This window comes from Typopeltis vanoorti, chromosome 4, assembly GCF_054136105.1.
Source record: "Typopeltis vanoorti isolate ZY-2024b chromosome 4, IOZ_Tvanoo_1.0, whole genome shotgun sequence".
NCBI classification, from domain to species: domain Eukaryota; kingdom Metazoa; phylum Arthropoda; class Arachnida; order Uropygi; family Thelyphonidae; genus Typopeltis; species Typopeltis vanoorti.
The window spans coordinates 118134432-118155200 of NC_143552.1; the positions used below are offsets into that span (position 1 = coordinate 118134432).

Sequence of the window (20769 nt, forward strand, 5' to 3'; positions counted from 1 at the left end):
AAATAATAAATACATGATGCTAAAAAATAATAATACTAATAATAATGAGCAACAAAAGTAAGGAGTGACTATAGTATTCAGCATTAAAGACAAGGGTAATATTCTTGAATGGCAGACAGTACCATGTAGATTGATGATTTCTGATATGGACTATTCATTACTAACACCATGTTCCAGCAGAAAGATGTGCTCAAATTCACATGGAGAGAAGAACACAGAGTATCAGGTAACCAAAAAAGTTTGTGTAGTTTTTGGTAGAGTTCTTGCTGCAATGACTTCTTTTATTTTGTAGTGGTTTGCAGAGTGCAATTTTTTGTGTGTGTGTAATAAGGCACAGATATATATCAGTCAATGATGCATTCTAACTTGGTGTGTATTTTCTTTATTTTTCTTGTCAGTTGAACCAGGTGTAAATCGGGTTGTTTGCTTTACAAATGTAAACTCGGTTTACATAAAGCAAACAAAACAGCTTTCGAAAAGAATGTTTCATGCATTAACTTAGCTTTTACATTAAAAATCTTAATGGAAAAACATCACCCCTGACCCAAGAAGTCAGGGGTGACCAAGGAAGTTATTGTTTGCTGCAATAACTAACATGTATCAGAGCAATCAAATAGCTGTAAGAATTAATGAAAAAGTGGGTGGGGGGTCTGTCACGGATGCCCAATGTCACCACAGTTATTTTATATCTGTATAAATGAATTAGTAAAGAAATGGAAGGAAAATATAAAACTGACATTTAAACTGGATTGTGGAACTATACTTAATACCCTTTTGTTTGCAGATGACCAAATAATAATAGCAAGGAGTAAAGCCAGCTTGGTTGGCCGAGTGATTAGCTTGTCCGCTCTCCAGCCAAGAGGCCATGGGTTCAAATCCCGCCATGGGCATGAATGTTTGTGATTGTCCTACAAATTTTGTGTGGAAAGGGAATCTGCGACCCTACCACGTATTCTAGCAGGAGACATCATTGCCAAAACCATGTGAGGTACGGCAGTGACCATACGGTGTCTACGGACATCAAATGTGAAAATTTTTTTTTTTTTTAAGAGTAACGGTGAACTCCAAAAATCAATATACACTTTAAACATAAGTGTGCAATGTGAATACCAACAGACAAAACAAAAATTATGGCTTTTAAATAGGACCATTTCCAGTCAGAAGTAAAATCATGATTGAAAATAAAATTTTAGAACAAATTAACTGCTTCAAATACCTTGGATGTGCTGTATCATATACAGAAGAAGCTGACATTGACATCAAAATTTCAAATTTTGTAAAGATAACAGAATAATCAATAATATTTTCAAACCTAACTGTTCAAAAGTATACAAGAATAAGAGTTTATAAAGTTTTGGCAAGACCTTCTCTACTGTACAGAAGTGAAATGCGGACTATAAACACTGTAGAAGAAAAAAGAATAGAAACTGGAGAAATGAAATTCCTAAGGACAGCAGGCTATACTTACCCTCTGGGACAAAAAAGAAGCACAGATATACCTAAAGAACTAAAAATAGACTCAAATCGACAAAGTATATGAATACCGACAGAAGTGCATTGAACATATCAAAAGAATGGGCAGTTCAAGACGACTACTCAACAAAATACTCCAATACTACCCAGTTGGAGGATATAGAAGTCAGGGGTGACCAAGGAAAAGATGGAATGAGGCTGGAACAAGCTGGGCCTAAATCCCTGAAAGGATGATGATCTTCACCGAAAGCAGTGCATAAATAAGCTGAAATATTTTACCTGTTCTATAACTCTCCATTCACTCACATAGACTCTCATTTGTCTTTTTATTAGCAATTTTCATGCCAAATTTGTTGCAGCTGTTATTCAATTTAGATAGAGAATCCTGGAAATTTGCACTAGATGTGTTGAGGTGTACAACACCATCTGCATAAAGAAAATGAACTGTTTGAAATGTCCAATTCTAATATCAGGCTTAATGACACTTTCTTTCATAATGTGTGTGAGCCATATAGGTGATGAATAAGAGTGGAGATAATGTGCACCCTTGTCTTATCCCTGATTTTATATCAAACCACCATCCTGTATTTTCTTCAATTCTAACTTCTGACTGACAACTTAAATATAGACTGTGTATCGCTCTGTATAATTCCATTTACCCCATATAATTCTAGTGTTTTCAAAAGCTTTTCTCTGGACACCTTGTCATATGCTTTTTCCATATCTACAAAACTTAAGTACAGATCCTTGTCATATTCCATGAGTTTCTCAACTATCTGACATAAAGTGAAAATCTGAACTTGATCTCTATTTGGCCTGAATCCAGCTTGTTCTTCTCCAAGTTTCGCTTCCACAATCTTTTTCAACTTCTTTCCAAGTATGCTTGCATAAATCTTACCTGGAACACTTAGTAGAGAAATTCCTTTGTAATTCTCACATTCAACTTTATTCCCTTTTTAACAGATGGAAACTATGAGAGCTCTACTCCAATCATCTGGAATTTGACCTTCTGACCAGGCCTTCTGAATGAATTATGCAGTGTAGCCACTGCAAAATTTTTATACCACCATACTTTCTTACATATAGTTCATTTCAGTGTGCACCCTTGCACATTGAAATGAACTATATGTAAGAAAACCATGACATAGTGTATGAGGCTTTTCTTATTTCTTGTGTCTTCTCTCCACATGAACTTGTGCACACCTGTATGTTGAAACATGGTGTTAGTAATGAATGATATAATCACGTAATCACAAGAAAGATATTTATTTAACCAAATATTTCGGTCTGGAAATAGCAGACCATCGTCGGTGGTATTACAAGAACAGTTTAAAAAAAAAATATACAAGCTAGAATACTAACAATAGATCGTTGAAATTAGAACATGTCGCGTGATGTTATATCACTAAGTATGAAACGAAATATTTTGAAGTAGAAACATGATTGAATTTGCTATAAAAAAAAAAAAAAAAAAAAAAAAAAAAAAAAAAAAAAAAAAATTAATGAGTAATCTTGATTAGGCTTTCCCAGATTTTTGATATAGATATGCAGTCATTACGATTCAGGTTGGGATGATGGAGCAAGGCCTCCACGCTTTCCTTGAACAAACGTTCGAACCTATAACGGGATCTATGTAAGAGGCGAGTTTTGGACCAAAGGATGCTGTGGTCAGTTTCAATCCCGTGTTGAGCCAAACCAGACTTTTCAGGTTTATTGTGAAGAATGGATGATTGATGTTCTTGGATTCTTTTTTCAAGAGAACGTCCAGTCTGTCCAAAGTAAGAGAGATCACAGTTGCAAGGAATTTGATAAACTCCAGGAAGAGATAAAGTTGAGCGTTTGTCTTTAGGAGAAGGAAAATGAGAAGACAATTTGTTAATAGGAGAATACGTAGCTGTTAAATCATATTTCTTCAAAATTCTTGCGATAGGTTCTGAAATACCGGAGATATAAGGAATAGGTACTCGACGTATTGAATCTTTGTTGTTTTGTGGAGGATTATAAGATGTAAGAAGACGTTGAATACTTTTTTCAGAAAAGCCATTGAGTTTCATGTGTTGCTGGATAGTAGAAAGTTCTTTCTGTAGATAATCAAAAGTAGAACAATTAGTTTTGGCTCTTTTGATGAGACATTTTATAATTCCTGTTTTTTGACATGGATGATGGGCTGATTCTTTCAGAATATAACGACCTGTGAATGTTGGTTTCCTGTATACTGTAGTTGTAAGAATATTTGAAGATGATCGGATGAGGAGAACGTCTAAAAAAGATAACTGGTTGTTTTCTTCTAATTCCATAGTAAACTTTATGCGATGATGTAAGGAATTAATACTGTTTAAAAAGGAAGATAAAGTGTTTTTACTGTGAGGCCAAATAGCAAATATGTCATCTATATATCTTACCCAAAAAGATGGTAGAGGGAAACTAGATGTGAAGAGGACTTTTTCTAAATGTTCTAAATAAAAGTTGGCTAAAGCTGGAGAAAGAGGACTTCCCATGGCTGTTCCTTCTACTTGGCTATAAAATTTGTTTTGACATATGAAATAACCAGAATGTATAACGAAATCGAATAGTTTTATAATATCTTGAGGAAAGATGTCAGCAAGTAGTTTTAAAGTTTCCTTAAGAGGTACATTGGTGTATAAAATCCAAGAACATCAATCATCCATTCTTCACAATAAACCTGAAAAGTCTGGTTTGGCTCAACACGGGATTGAAACTGACCACAGCATCCTTTGGTCCAAAACTCGCCTCTTACATAGATCCCGTTATAGGTTCGAACGTTTGTTCAAGGAAAGCGTGGAGGCCTTGCTCCATCATCCCAACCTGAATCGTAATGACTGCATATCTATATCAAAAATCTGGGAAAGCCTAATCAAGATTACTCATTAATTTTTTTTTTTTTTTTTTTTTTTTTTTTTTTTTTTTTTTTTTTTATAGCAAATTCAATCATGTTTCTACTTCAAAATATTTCGTTTCATACTTAGTGATATAACATCACGCGACATGTTCTAATTTCAACGATCTATTGTTAGTATTCTAGCTTGTATATATATTTTTTTAAACTGTTCTTGTAATACCACCGACGATGGTCTGCTATTTCCAGACCGAAATATTTGGTTAAATAAATATCTTTCTTGTGATTACGTGATTATATCATTCAGTCTTATGTCGCAAGTATCCTTAAAACAACAAATTCTTATCCTTCACGGGGAAAATGCTACCAAAATAACTGGTGTTAGTAATGACTATTCCATGTCCTGAGCAGAAGTCTAGCAAATATTTACCATTATTATTAGCTTTGACCTTTTCTCCAAATTTTCCCAAAGCATTTCTATATGCCTGATGGGATTCATTTCCTACTCTTCTGTTCAGATCTCCAACAAGGGCCACTTTTTCTATTTTCTTTATGCCACCTTGTTCTAGTGACTTGAAGAATTCTTCCACTTCTTCCTTAGAAGAACCTTCTGTAGGACCATAGGCACAAATAAGTTTCATTGTCCATTTCCTCATTTTGAAGTTTTTCCACATTACTCTACTTGAAACCGCCTTCCAATCAAGAAGTTTATCTTCGTGTTTGGTGTTGAATGCTATTACTACTCCTTCCTTTCCTTGATCTTTATGCCTGAATATAACATCGTGTACTTATTATTTAGTACAATCACATGTGTGTGTTTGTCTCCTTTGTCTCAATAATGCCAGTTATATCGGTGTGTGTGTGGTACTTTTCCAATTCTTCTGTAAGTTCGATTTCCTTTCCATTAATACTCCTTATATTGAAAGTTCCTATCTTCAGTTCTTCTGACATTGGGTTTATTCCTCTTCTTTTTCTAGTTGTTAAATTGGAGCTTGTTCCAGTAGCTGATTTTGCACTCTTTGCCTGCCCTGGTTCCCTGATCAAAACAGCAGAGCCTTTTTTAACCAGATAATACTCCATCTGACATGAAATTTCATCCTGTTGTATCATTTGTATTTGTAGTTTAAACCAATAGAAGGGTGCTTAAGGGTCAAAGCTGTATAACTGAGAGGAGACCTCCACATAGCCTTTAAAAGAATGTGGAGAACCGACCAGGACTTCTGACCTAATGTCCAATCTCACCTTCTCGTGGTGCACCCTGTTGGGTATCTACCTGGATACTGAACGAATGAGGATGGGCCAGCAATTTGGGATTTAGCTGACCAAATTGTATTCTTATTGGCTTAAACCAATATACAAAATGATGGTACAATATGACAAAATTTCATGCCAGCTGGAGCTTCGCCTGGTTACACAAGGCCACCGTTGTTTTCGCCACGGAACGAGGGCGAACAGCGAAAAGTCAGCTACTGGAACAAATCTGAAAGCACACCCCAACTCAACATCACCAGAGTTAAAGATCGGTACCATCAACATAAGAAGCCTGAATGGCAAAGAAATGGAGCTAGCTGAGGAATTAGATAAGTACCAGATCGACATAATAGGGGTGACGGAAACAAAAAAAGACAAAAACTGGTGAGATCTTTCTGAGCAACAAATACAAAATGTTATATTCAGGCAATAATAATCAAGGAAAAGAAGGAGTAGCCATAGTATTCAACACAAAATACGAGGCTAATCTTTTGGAATGGCAGGCAGTCTCAAGTAGAGTGATGTGGGCAAATATCAGAATGGAGAACTGGACAATGAGACTTATTTGTGCCTCTGGTCCCACAGAAGGTTCTACCAAGGTAGCAGTGGAGGAATTTTTTGATGCTTTTAGAAAAAGCAACTCACACAATGAAAAAGGAAAAGTTGGTCCTTCTTGGGGATCTAAATAGCAGAGTAGGAAATGACTGTCAGACATACAAAAATATTTTGTGAAAATTTGGAGAAAAGAGCAAAGCTAATAATAATGACAAATACCTGTTGGATTTCTTCTCTAGACATGGAATGGCTATTACTAACACCATGTTCCAACATAAAAATGTGCACAAATTCACATGGAGAGAAGAGGCAAGGAATAAGAAAAGTCTCATTGACTATGTTATTGTTGATAATGATGTTTTCTCTCTGGTGCAGGACACCAGAGTGTACAGAGCATTTGAAATTGGAAGTGATCACTATTTAGTCTTGAGCAGGATAAAACTGAATTTCATATTGAAAAGAATAACATGTAAGAAAGTTTTAAAGCGAATAAAAGTTGAAGAGCTCTTAGATATCAACTGCAGACTAAAATACACAAAGCTTATTGAAGAAAAAATGAAACAGTTTGTGAACAGGAACCAAACCTTGGAGATTCAGAGGCAAGCCTTGAAGAAAACCCTGATTGATTCAGCCAGAGAAGCATGTGGTGAGGTTGTCTGCAAGGATAGAAAAATTAGAACTCCATGGTGGACACAGGAAGTTAAAGAGGCTGTGAAGGAAAAGAAGAAAGCATATCAAAAGTTTCTGGCAAATAAGTCAGCTTGTGCTCTTAGAGAATACAGAGACAAATGTAAGAAAGCTAAACACTGTGTAAAACTAGCTAAACAAAAGTCATGGGAGGACTTTGGCAAGAACATAGAAAATAAATATCAAGAAGGTGGCAAAATATTCTGGAGGTTGTTGAAGAAGCTCTGAAATGGAGAAAAGAGGCTGTAAAAGGAGTTAGAGATGACAAAGGTGACATGAAAACGGGAGAAAAAGATATCCTTGAAGTATGGAGTAATTACTTCGAAAAACTGCTAAATGAAACATGCAGTGATAGCACAGTGGTAAAAAGCACTGACCAGGCATGCAGTCAGGAATACATATCCATATTTGAAGTAGAAAAAGCCATCAAAGGCTTGAAATGTGGAAAGGCAGCAGTAGTAGTAGATGATATTCAACCAGAAATGCTGAAGTGTGGTGTTATAAAAGTTTTACAGTGGCTGCACTGGATAGTTCAAAAGGCCTGGACACAGGGACAAATTCCCGATGATTGGAGTAGAACTCTGATAGTACCCATATATAAAAAGGGAAATAAAACTGAATGTGGGAATTACAGAGATATTTCCCTACTGAGTGTTCCTGGTAAGATCTATGCAAGTATACTTGAGAAACGGTTGAGAAGAATTGTGGAAGAAAAGCTTGGTGAAGAACAAGCTGGATTCAGACCAAATAGAGGATGTCAGTATCTGATCTTCACTTTACGACAAATATTTGAGAAATCATGGGAATATAACAAAGATCTGTATTTAAGTTTTGTCGATCTGGAAAAGCATATGACAAGGTGCCAAGAAAGAAGTTATTCAATACGCTACAGTTATATGGTGTCAATGGGGCATTATATCAAGCAATACTTAGTCTTTATTTGAGTTGTAAGTCAGCAGTTAGAATTGAAGGAAGTACAGGAAGATGATTTATTGTTGAGAATGAGAGAGAATGAGAGAGAAATGAATCAGAACACTAAATTAGCGGTATACAAGACAGTGTTCAAACCAGTTTTAACTTGTGGATCTGAGAGCAGGGCCAGAAGTAAAACACTTGACCAAAGACTAGAGACTGCAGATATGAGAGTCCTGAGAAAGATTAGAGGCATGAACAGATGACACCAATGGCAATATCATATTAAAAACTAGGATATTAGGAAAGAACTTGACATTGTCAGCATCCTGGAATGCGTTAGCAGAGCTAACCTCAGATGGTATGGTCATTTAAACAGAATGGGCGAAGAAAGATTAACAAAATAAGTGTTCTCTGCCAGGTTGGCAGGAAAACGACCCAGAGGAAGACCAAGATATAGGTGGATTGATACTTTACAAAGTCCCTTAAACGATAAAAATATAAGATCTGATAATGTTGGAGTCTTGACAAGTAACAGACTGATTTGGAGGAAAATTGTAGATAGGAAGTTAGTAATGATGTAAATTTTTCATGTAGTGCTATCATATCCTGTACACCCTCTTGAGGGTACATGTCAGGAAATTGATGATGATGATGACATTAGAGAGTGCAGTGTAGTTGGCTAAGTCCCAATTTGCTCTCCTTGTTCCTTTAGTACCCAGTTGATACTTACTAACAGGGTGCACCACATGAAGGTGAGATTGGACATTAAGTCAGAAGCTCATGTTGGTTCCTGCATTCCTGAAAAGTGATGTGGAGGTTTCCTCACAGTTATTTGGTTTTCACACTCAAGCCACCCAAAAGAGTGGCATAAGTTAACAGAGTTTCTTGTTCTGTTCACTTTCCTATAGATATTTTGTTTTTGTCTTATTCTAACATTTTCCTTTATGGCCTAAGAAAAATTAGTTGCAGCAACTAGTTGTTCTGCTTTAAACCTATTAAACCAACATCTCTTTCATTCCACATACTTCTGTTATTTGAAACAGTCTTTCTCACACTATTTTCTCCTACAAGTACAATCTCCAGCTATTAAAAAAAAAATATATATATCTATAGATGCTACTTTCTCCTTCTTGTCTGCAGATAGAACTGATATACTATAGTTTTTACAACCAATGTGTGTGTGTGCGTGCGCACGCACTATGGTGCTTCTTATTTTTAGAGGTCAATTTTTACTGTGAGGCAGTCTTTCATTTTATTCTATATAATAAGTAAAAAATTCATAAAAAATTTGCAAATTTATTGAATGTTTAGTGGTTGTGAGAGCATGTTAAAGTTTACGTATTGAAATAGTATAATAAGCAAACTACAATGCACATTTGCAACCCAAACATGTTTTAACAAGTCTACTCTTGAATTTTTGTGCTACTTTTCCCTACGTACATTCAGGTAATCATAACAGAGTGTTGTCAAGCAGTATTCAATTACATTGTGGAAAGCATGTTGGCTAGCAGCATCGCTAGCCACAAAATAACAAAAATATGGTTTATCGGACAGATAGCCTCATTGCTCTGCACTGACTCCCTTTTACAAAAGAAATCAGGGTTTTTTTTTCCATTACAAAAAGGCAGTTAAATAACAATGTTTAGTGATCTGGGAAAAGGCAATAACACCTACAAAGCTGAAAAATAACTTTATTTTTCAGCTTTGTAGGTGTTATTACCGTTTCCGCTTGAAGGCATATTTGGACAGAATTGAAGGCGTATTCTGAGAATGGGAAAATTTTGGAAAGAACAACACAGAAAATTTGGAGGTGAAGGAGGAGCAGGAAGGAATCTCAATTGTCTGCATATTCACTGTAGGTTCTGTGTTAAAGTTGGTTCCAAGCTCCATCTGCTTTGTTTGCTCCTAGGTATGACCTGCAGTTCCTGAAGAATGTTTATCTATACAAAGAAGTAAATGAAGCAATTACAAATGCCGTACTTTGAAAATACCGGTTAGTAATAAAGACCTTTCAGTGCATGAGTTGTCAATAACATTGCAGATAGAGTGATGGCCCTGATGGATGAATACAGAAAATTGCACACCAATGATGAAGACCAGAAACAGTTTCTTTTGTTGGTTATTACTGCAGGAAGAGGTATCCTGAGTGCAAGAAAGCATGCTGCTAAAATAACAGCAACAAATCAGTAAATATAAGAAGTTAAACTTTGTATTAATCTATAAATTAAAGATACCAAGAAATTATATACTTGGTTTAATCCTTTATCCAAGTGTAAGCAAACAAAGTTTGCACCTGAAATATAATCAGGACTAGGGCAACTCATATATAGAAGCTAATGACTTCACATCACTTGCCTTAGTATCTCATAATGCAAAGCACATATCCTTACAGGTATGTGTAATACATCGTGTAGATGCATAACATAATGCATCTATGCATTATGGGAAGGGTCACTACCCAGACCGGTTTCAACCTTTATTGAGATCTCGTCAAATCTTTATCCAAGTGTTTGCTTACACTTGGATAAAGGATTAAACCAAGTACAGGTAACAACTCTCGTTTAATGCAGTACTTATACAAAGCGATTTCGATATAATGTGGTGTACAAATTTATATCCCTTTGTTGAATGCAGTACTTATACAGCGCGGTTTCAATATAAGAATATTGAAATCTACAAATCGCTGTAACCCTTTATCTTTACATATATTTTTCAACGCGCAACTTAAAAATCTAATTTTATCTTCGTCAAATTTTCATCTGCCCATATCGCGCATGTAGTTATGTAGCGAATTTATATTAGGGGAAATACCCTTTAACACACATGTACGTCAATTGTTTACATATAAAATGTTTATTGTTGAAAATTGTCTTCGTTTTCTGCCAGGAAAGCACATTAAAAATCATAAGTGTGTTAATCTCAAGCTGAGCACTTTATTTTTTGGTGAGTTACATACAATGTGTAATGTTTTTTTTTTAATGAAAAAATTTATTTTTATTATAATGGCCACTTAGAGGGCTTTTGCGATATGGTTGAAAACGAAATGAGTGAATTAATTGATGGGGAAATAGATTTAAATGAGGAGAAACTGGTACAATTAATAGATGACATCGAACTAAATGGCAGGGAAAGTTCTGCCGAAGATTCTGATTGCGATGAATCCGTTAAAGAATTCAGTTTAAAGAAATTAGCAGAATTGAACTTGACAAGAAAGTTATTTTATGGATAATAATCTCTGAATGGAGCACTCTGGAAAATTCACGAGACAATTGGATATTTGTTTAGCTCTGTATTATGAACTTAACAGTTTTAAGCAAGGTCTTATTACTGACTTCTTGATAACTAAATCAGCTTAAGTATGCAATGAGAATTATACAAATGATGTCGAAGAGATTTCAAGTGATGACGACGTCCGGCCACTCTGGGTAGTGACCCTTCCCATAATGCATAGCATTATACATACCTGTAAGGATATGTGCTTTGCATTATGGGATGCTAAGGCAAGTGATGTTAAGTCATTAGCTTCTATATACGAGTTGCCTCAGTCCTGATTATATTTCAGGTGCAAACTTTGTTTGCTTACACTTGGATAAAGGATTAAACCAAGTATATAATTTCTTTTTATCTTTAATTTATAGTATAACCAAGTGAAAAAACTTCCAACAGCTATCTCTAATCATATTTGTATGTATTTGTATTAATCTGTATGAATAAGTTTCAGTTGCTTATGCTTCTGTAGAGATGGGACATTTTTAGAACTTTTTTTTTTTTGGTATAAAACCACAAACAAAGATGTCGAATAGAAACTATGTTTTTATTTCAGCTAGTTTTGTGAATTACTTTGTTTCACTTCATCAGGAAATAACATCAATAAACTGATAACTAGAAAGTAAGTAATAACAGTTAACATCTCTAGTTAATTCTAGTTAACATCTCTATAAACGTTTTAAAAAATATTTGAAAATATTTTAAATAAAAACTAATCTTTAACAGTATCTGCATCATAACTATAAACAATAAATTATACAATAATCCTTAATTAACTTTAACTTTATAGTTATGCCACAGGTACCTTTAAAGATTAGACTTATAATCCTACACAGGAAAAAGTTTGTTAAACCAATAGGCATGTTAGGAAAAGTATTGGTTTTACAAGGTTAGCTTCATGCTTTGATTGCCTTTCTCAAAAAATGTCATGATACAAAAGTTATTCCTACATTTGCTAAATTTAGAGAGAGACTATTGCTCGCCTGGAGCTCATGCAATTTATATTCACCCAAGTTTCCTTGATACAGAACCAACTTTGAGCAGCTTAAAAATATTTAGCATCTAATATTAAGTCTATTTCAGATCTTGAAAGAAAGATTTCAGCTACTATGATATCGTTCAACATGTTTCTAAACCATCTTCAATCTACTCTTATGGAAGACATTCCTATTGACTGATGCAAAAATATGAATCATTATATTGTAAGCAAAAATTTAATCCTGACAACATTCCTACTAATAAATGGTTATGAACATTTCTGGATGCCATTATCTGATGCTGAGACTAGTGTGTTGGCTAAAGACCATGAATTTGCTGTGTTACCTGACTGGCTGACAAAGTACCTCAGGGACTTTTTGAATCAGTGTTTATTGAAACCTACCTTTACCGGCAGATATGTTCATCAAAAGTCTACTCATCTTGCTCCTCTCAAAAAATTGGTGTTATCAGGTCCTTAATTAATAGTGCACATAATGTGCCTCTCCCTCAAGCTTATAACAAGAACTTCTCACTATCAAAACTCGAATAGAATTAAATGGTTACAACCCTCATCAAATTCAGCAGATAATTGTCTCCTGTATTCCAGCACCTAAGGATTCTTCATCAGACCATAGGGTTCCAATCCTTTATATTTCTGGTATTTCTGAATCTTTTGGTAGAATTTTGAAGAAGTATCATCTTATTTCCACATAATTTCCCATTAACAAAATTTCTCATCTGTTTCAGAGTCATTTTACTTGTGTTCAGTAGTGTTTGTAAGTTTATTTATTCATTTTGTCTTTGTATTCATGTACTGCTTTAAAGCTGCCTTTTTGGTTAAGTTTTTGTTTAGTTAATTTAATTGCTATCCACAAAAAAAAAAGTTTGTTCGGACCACACTTGTTATACTGGCATTCCTTTTCTTGCATCCACTGAAGCATTTCCTAGAGAACTGTAGGAAACAACTACACTAACAACATTCTTTCTTTCCCTTGTTTCATTCTATTTTTATCAGTGATATATAATTAGTAATATGATTGAATTTTTTCATCAGTGCAAATTTGTTATTTTAATAAGAAGCTTTTGCCATAATATATCAAATATGGATGTAATACAGATTTTTAGAGGTAATACAGATCCTTCATGATGTAAGATAACTTGACAGTATTTGTTTTTTTTTGAAACTGAACTTTGACATTCTGTCATATTCAGTGAGCACCGATTGTAAATTATTTATTTTATTAGATATTCCCGGTAGCGTTAGTGCACCACCTTCCTTGCGTCAACTGAGTTCACCAGGTGCTGTTAATTGGAAGTTATCAGTTTTAGAAAATGAAGTAGTTGCACGTAGCAAAGACCTAGAGAAACTAAAAAATGAGGTATGTGATATTTATTTTAAAGTTGAAATTTAATTTTCATAATGAGATAAGTTTTTAAAAAAAATTTTAATTCAGTTTCAATTTAATTAGGAGTACCACAAAAGATAAAGATTTAAAGTCAGTGAAACTGCTGTGATACATTTTATTTTAATAAATGTGGTTTTACTTTTAATGTCTAATAGCATTTTCAGTAAAATTTTAACCAATGGTATAATAATACAAGGGGAATTCTGAAAGGATTGTCTCTCTTGTGATAGCTCTCTATCCAAAAGAGATATGTCAGTGAAATAAACCTTGATCTTTAAATGCATTTTCTTTTCCAAGTAGCAGTGTTTTTAAATTCATCATATGGGAGTTTGACTGTGATAGCTTTGACCTGTTTGTCATTCAAAAATGGATAACCTTGAATATGTCTTCAAATTAGGAACTAACCAGAACTCTGATGGAGCCACATCTTGAAGATGTTGCACAACTTCAAATCCAATCTCCTCAGTATCCATTGAAGTAAAAGTGCTCATCTGCAACATGATAAATGATATCTTTGCTCTTTGCTGTTCTAGAAGATAGCAAGTGCTCTCCACCAGAAGATTGAGTTTTAATTTTTTGCACCTCAGTGAAGTGGGGTGGCAATATTTATCCCTGTCATAGTTTTTCATTCTGGTCAAACATAACTAGCACTTCAACCAGTGCTAGTTATGTTTGACTTATGGGCTGACTTTCTTTGATTAACTGATCAGTTTTTCGTCTTGGTCTTTCATTACCAAAGGAAAAACAAAGCTTGGTCTTTTCTCTGGTAATGCTTTGTTGTTTGCCTGGTAATGATTTTTTGTTGCTGAAGCAATCAGCAGCAAACTTCCATTCTTCTCTCTTTAATTTTGCTAGTGAATTGATGCCGCACTCAATGTGCACATGTTATTGTATTCTAGCTTAGTAACGAGTTGGTTGATTCTTGCTAATCCAGCATTCAACCAGTGCTAGTTATGTTTGACTTATGGGCTGACTTTCTTGATTAACTGATCAGCTTTCTGCTTGTGAAAATTGTCAAATGTTGCTTTTGGTTGCTTGCTTCATGATTTCATTAATTTCAACCTTGCCATTTCAGTTGTTGTACTTACCCAGTGGCATATGGTACTCACATCTATGGTTGTTTTATCATAAAAACTTTGTAATCAGTAGTGAGTTTTATTACTATCCATATTTTCATGCCTCAAAAATTTGATTACCACATGCTGTTTTATGTTTTGACATGCTTCTAAAATACACCTCTGTATTCTAAGCTGAGAGATTTAGGAACAGAATGAGGCCAGACTCATTTCATGGTTACTCAAAGCACTATGCACAAGCAGGCAATGCTTCCAAAATATCTTTTATAAATTATCTTGAAATTAAAATTTTTCTACACTATTTAAGGTTAACTTGCACTTTAATAAGTGAATTGTATAAAACCAAAAGTATTGAGCCAATGCATAATCATTTTAAAATTATGCACATTGATTGTTTCACTGGGTGTTGAATATTTGTTCATGTAGCAATGTCAAAGCTACTATAGTATTTTGTTATAATTGGATCAGATTGTACATGATGTACAATACATTGTACGTATTTCAGAACTGAGTGCCACTTGATGTTTTAAAACAGTGAACAAAATTTACTTCATATTTAGTGATTTTGATGTTAAGTTTTATTAGGATATATGAAAAAAATTGCAGACAAATCCACTTTTATTTGCAAAATGAACAAAAGCTGAGATACATACTGGCAAATAAATATTCACATATGGAAGTCATAGATATTTAGTTGTGAGAAATAACACTGCAGTTTAGACAACATCCTGGTTGACAGGACAACTTTGGCATTCATATATAGTATCTGTGCATCTTCCATCCATAGTGCCAAGTTTACATCTCTTTCTTATAATTATTTTATTTATTTATTTTTTTAAAGTATTGTTTCACATTCTATGGGTGCCTGATTTTGTTCAGGATATTCTTCATTTATGGGAGATAAAAATTGTTTTATATGTTAATTCTATAATCAAATAGTATCATAGTACCACTAGAATATTTATTAAATAAATAATATCTATTCAAGAGAATCATTTTGATGGAATGGATGAAAGTTTTTTTGGCCAGCAAATCATTTTCCTTTCTAACAGAGATAACATTTGGTCTTGTTAGCAAATCCTGACACAAACTTTATAATTCACAATTGGTGGTGGTTCACTTATTTTTTCCTTGCTTTTGTTTTCTTCTTCTACAATTCTGTTGAGATGTAACTTACATCTCTTGCCTGTCATCATTCCATCAGTATATCTGACAACTGGTTCTCCTTTTTTTAAGTTTTTGATTATTAACTTTTGGAGTATTTTTTCTATCCATCCTTAACATTCCAGTGTAGTGAGTTTCTTTTTCAAAGAGTGTCTTAACCAAATCAAAACTATTATAATAGTTGTCCATGTAAATATAGTGACCAGCGTTTAGCTTTCCTTCTAATAAATGTAAAACCACCTTTTTTTTTTGCATGTCCTCTGCTCCAGAATCATCCACATTCTGGTATAGACTGCATATTTTTGGATTTTTGAATTAATCCTTTGGGAATTGCCAACATTTAAAGTTTAATTCCATATTTATGCTTTTTATTTTTGATGTACTAATGAAATGCTAATTGACCTTGCCAGAGGACCATGGATTCATCTGAGGAAAGTTCTCAAACTTGATAGTATACTCCTGATATCCTTTTATTGAAATAACTGACAACTCTGGTTTTATTTTATATAACAGGTCTGCTGGTTTAGGCCCATCTGATTGGGATGTTTTGAAAAATGAAGTAAGCACGATATCAGAAGAAACCATTTTGACTCATACTCATTGCAACACTTTATTATGAAACAAAGGATTTTTCTTAATCTTGTTAATCTTGTAGCTTTTCATTTTTACATTGCCTATGTATGAAAACACACCCCAAAACACTAACTCTTCTATGGTTACATCTTTTCATAGAGAATTTCAGGATTATGCTTTGGTTTCTTTAGAAAAAATATTTGAGTGATGTTGTGATTGATTTGGTCCATAACTTCCTGTAGATATTCATCTGTCAATAGAACACAAAAGTAGTCGATTGGCCTATTGCAATTTAGTAGAATTAGCATTTCATTTTTAGTAAATGAGAAAAACTTCATGCCAACTGGATCATCTTGCGAGTTGACTTAATTTTCCTTTATTGGCATTTCAATGTCTTCTTCATCTTTGTCGTTTGCATTCAACAGTTCATCTACTAAAAACAGTGTCATTTTGAAATTCATCCTCAGAGGCACTATTTTCTCACTCATCATACTTCGAATCCAGCACAAAATCCAAGTCACACTCAGAATTCTCTATAATATCTTTAATAATTCATCAGTAGCATAGTATTTTTTCTCATACTTTTTTGTACCCCAGATGGACCAGGCACAAAGCTCTTACTTTCTGCAATTTTCAGTCAGTTAATCACAAAAAAAAAAAAAAAATATATATATATATATATATATATATATATATATATGTATATGTATATACAGGGTGTTCGGGATAAATTTGACAGTTTCGTAAGGAAAAAGAAAATCTTCTTTGTATCTATTAAATTTAATGAATTGACAAAAAAACATTACAGGCAGAGTTAATTACAATACTATCAACAAGATTTACTCAAAATAACCACCATTAGCATCGATCACAGCTTCAATTCTGCTTCGGAACCTCGAACAAGCTGATGCTACAGTCTCCCTGGGAAGGGCCGCAAAAACTGTTTTAATTTTATCCATTAACTGGGCTTTTGTATTACAGGAAGTGCGATTGGTGTCTTTTTCAACTGCGCCCCATACAAAATAATCCATGGGGTTAAGGTCTGGGGAGTTTGGAGGCCAAACATTTGGACTGGTGAAGTCGTAGAAATTTTCAGACAACCATTTTTGACTTTTCCCAGAGGTGTGGCAAGGGGCCGAATCCTGCTGCCATACATACGGCCTACCATTGGCTACCCTTGTTATCCAGGGCTTGACTACAGTTAGCAACTCCACGAACAAAGCCCGAATTCCAATGCCAGGGTTCTTCAACACCTGTTCCTGCAGATTTGCGAGGAATTCTGCTGTACGAACGCAATCAGATCGTCTGCTAGGGATCTTTCTTCTTGCTACATCCTCGTAGTCACCATTGCAAGTCTCTAGTTCATGCCTGATTGTTTTTACTGTATTCAGGGAGCATTGGGCAGCAGTCGTAATATCCTTATTTTGATGGCGGGCACGAATCATCATGATACAAGTTATTCTCTTCCATGATTCAGGTGGGTTCCAGCTATCCATCCTTTCTGACATCTTGTATATGAATGAAGAAGGGTCCAAACTTTTAAATGAAGAGAAGTGTGTGTTAATACATGTAACTTACGGAAAAATATAATTAATTATAAATATGTCAAATTTATCCCGAACACCCTGTATATATATATATATACAGTAAAACTCCTTTTTTACACTTTTCAGGGGACTGATTGAAAAAAGTGTAAATAACAGGAAATGTAAAAAACATTTTAAAAAACGCTAAAAGATGGCTTACTGCTAGTATGTGAGTCTACATACTAGATTACAAAATTTAATAACTGAAAATAAATGAATTTACAATTACTTACATTTATCTATTAAAACAAAATCTTTAATTGTTGTTTGTTTTTGCTCTTTGTTTTTTTGACATAGCGCTAGATTGCTTTGCATTAAGTTCAGTGCTTGACCTGTTTTTTACTATTGTGTTCAAAGTGGACACGGAGAGTCCAAGATCTTTTGCTAAATGCACACGTGTACTGGCATGCCGATCTACACATCACACAATTGCCATCTTTTCTTCTACCGAAATACATTTTCTGTCTTTTTTCTCCATGGTGGATTATCCATGTTAGTAACATGAATAATCCACTTGAAAGCAACTTTCACACACTAAATTACGTAGCAGAAATTCTGCAATATCAATTCGTACTGTGATTGAAAAATCACGGTATCGCTCATCACTACATTACTGCTGCAAGCGTGCAAGTCACCGTGATGGCGGAAACGAAACTACAGCTGAAAGCAATGCCATCTGGGAACAGAAATGCACAGATTTCTGCAGAAACCGATTCGAAAATCAGTATTGTCACCCGAGAATAAACATAAATCACGGGAAATAACGTCCCAAGTTGTTAATGGCAGGAAAACAATATATCGTAAGAATAGGCCTTATGACAGGACCAATGGAAAATGACATAAATGGCATAAATTGCAGGAACGTAAAAACAGGGTTTTACAGTATATATATATATATATATATATATATATATATATACAATAAAATGTCAAATATGACCTTGCTGCAGGGTCTACTCATCCACACGATTCAACTGCCCTGGCCAGACTGAGTTATGCAGCATAGAAACTTGAGTCTTATGACACTTAGAAGTGTCAATGGCACCGAATGTGTTAAGTATGTTTGAATAAATATTACTATTAATTCTCACATTCAGTTTTATTTTTCAGCTTTTGTAGATGAGGGCTATTTAACAGCTCTACTTCAGTCCTCTGGAATTTCACCTGACTAGGCCTTCTCTATTATGCACTGTAAAATTTTATACCTCCTTAATTTGCCATCTTCACTAATAGTTATTCTTAAATAGCTTAAATTTATATAATATGCTCTTTGGATTCACTGCTGAGAATGCAGCTGATATTTTCTGTTTCCCTGCTTATTTTCATTTTTTGTCTTTTTTATTGCTAATTTTCATACCGATATGCCACACAATTATTTAATTTAGCTAAAGATTTTAACAAATTTTTTAAAAGAATTTCTTAGCTTCATCTGCATAAAGATCTAATCTTAACATCTCCTATTTGGACATCAATTTAACATTATTTTCCTTAATGGTGCAGTCCATGTAGATTATAATTGTAGAGCAGGTGTGCAATTCTGTCTTCCATTTTAAACCAACTTTCTGTACGTACATCTCTTCTCTCTGTGCAATTTTTCATGCGTTTTGTACCATCTTCGTGTACTTACATTTCTTCTCTCTCCCAGTATCAGGACTGTAGAATGTAGATTATGAGAACATATTGAAAATTTGTGGACTGCAGACACTGCAAACAGGAGAAAGAGGGGTAATATGATAGAGACCTACAAACTTTTGAAAGGATTATGCTGGATACTGGTAAATGGAATTTTTCATTTTATGGAGGATGGGGGCATCCCTAGAAGTTGAGAATGAATGCAGTTAAGAAGGAGATGAGAGTTAGATTTTTCTATCCTAGAGTGGTGCATGATTTGAATAGCTTGCCTTTGGAGGTGGTGAGTGCAGGTGTGAATGAATTCAGGAAAAAATATGACAGCTGGTGGGGGTTTTATGTGTCCTCCTTTAAGAGTCCCTGGCTCCCTGGAATTCTCTCTTAATAATATAATATATGTATAATCAGGGCTTGACAATTACACTCACCCATTTTCCTGTGGCCAGTAAATTTTGCTAGCCAGCAAGTAGCTGCAGATGAGAAAAATTTATTTATTTAATAATAAAAAAAAATTCACAATCACTGTACAGCAATATTAATCATTTTGTGTTATTGGGACATATCATTGGGATAAAAAAAATTATGGGTCTTGGGCAAGTAAATGTTTTGTGTGGCAAGTAAGATTCTGCATAATTTGGTGAATGCTGTGCATGTTTGATAAGGAAAGTACTTTTACTTTAAAACTAACCATGCAGCCATCACAAGTTGACTTGATGATCACCTATAAGATTTTCTCCTGGAACCACCAAGAGTGTTGCCATATTTAGCACACGAGTAGAGATATAGTACAAATTTTACTAATGCAATGGTTTAAACATATCTACATTACTATTCTAAATTGATTACTGCAACTTCTGTTTTGGTCTATATATATCTATATAATAAAATTCACTATGCAGCACTTTTTTTAGTGATGCATAGTGATATACACTATACATAGTGTTGAAAGTTTATTTTTCATTTGGTTAGACTATAATAAATTTAGTTTAATCCTTTATCCAAGTGTGAGCAAACTTTGTTTGCTCACACTTGGATAAAGGGGAGGGCCCTCTCCTTAATGCATAACATTATACATATCTGCAAGGAGATGTGTTTTGCATTATGGGAGATACTGAGATAGGAGTTATGTTAGCTTGCTCCACCTTTGCAACGAGTTGCCCGGTGTTGTACTACCTTACCCCAGTCCTGAAGATACTTTCAGGCGCAAACTTTGTTTGCTCACACTTGCATAAAGGATTAAACTAAATTTACTATACATAGTGATATACACAGTAATATCACTATGTAAATATCACTATATAAAGTCTGCATTTAAAAAAAAAAATTTTTATAGGATTCGTTTGTAAGATTGA

The 20769-nt window shown here is 34.3% G+C and overlaps 1 protein-coding gene across 1 annotated transcript in view; it reads left to right on the plus strand.

The window, feature by feature from the left end:
• The window catches only part of LOC150107634 (uncharacterized), a 276919-nt gene that overhangs the window by 129740 nt on the left and 126410 nt on the right, over positions 1 to 20769 (plus strand). Inside the window, exon 6 of the mRNA XM_090392144.1 lies at positions 13229 to 13362. Within this exon, the coding sequence (XP_090248270.1) occupies positions 13229 to 13362 (134 nt within the window). The remainder of the gene's footprint in view (positions 1 to 13228; positions 13363 to 20769) is intronic.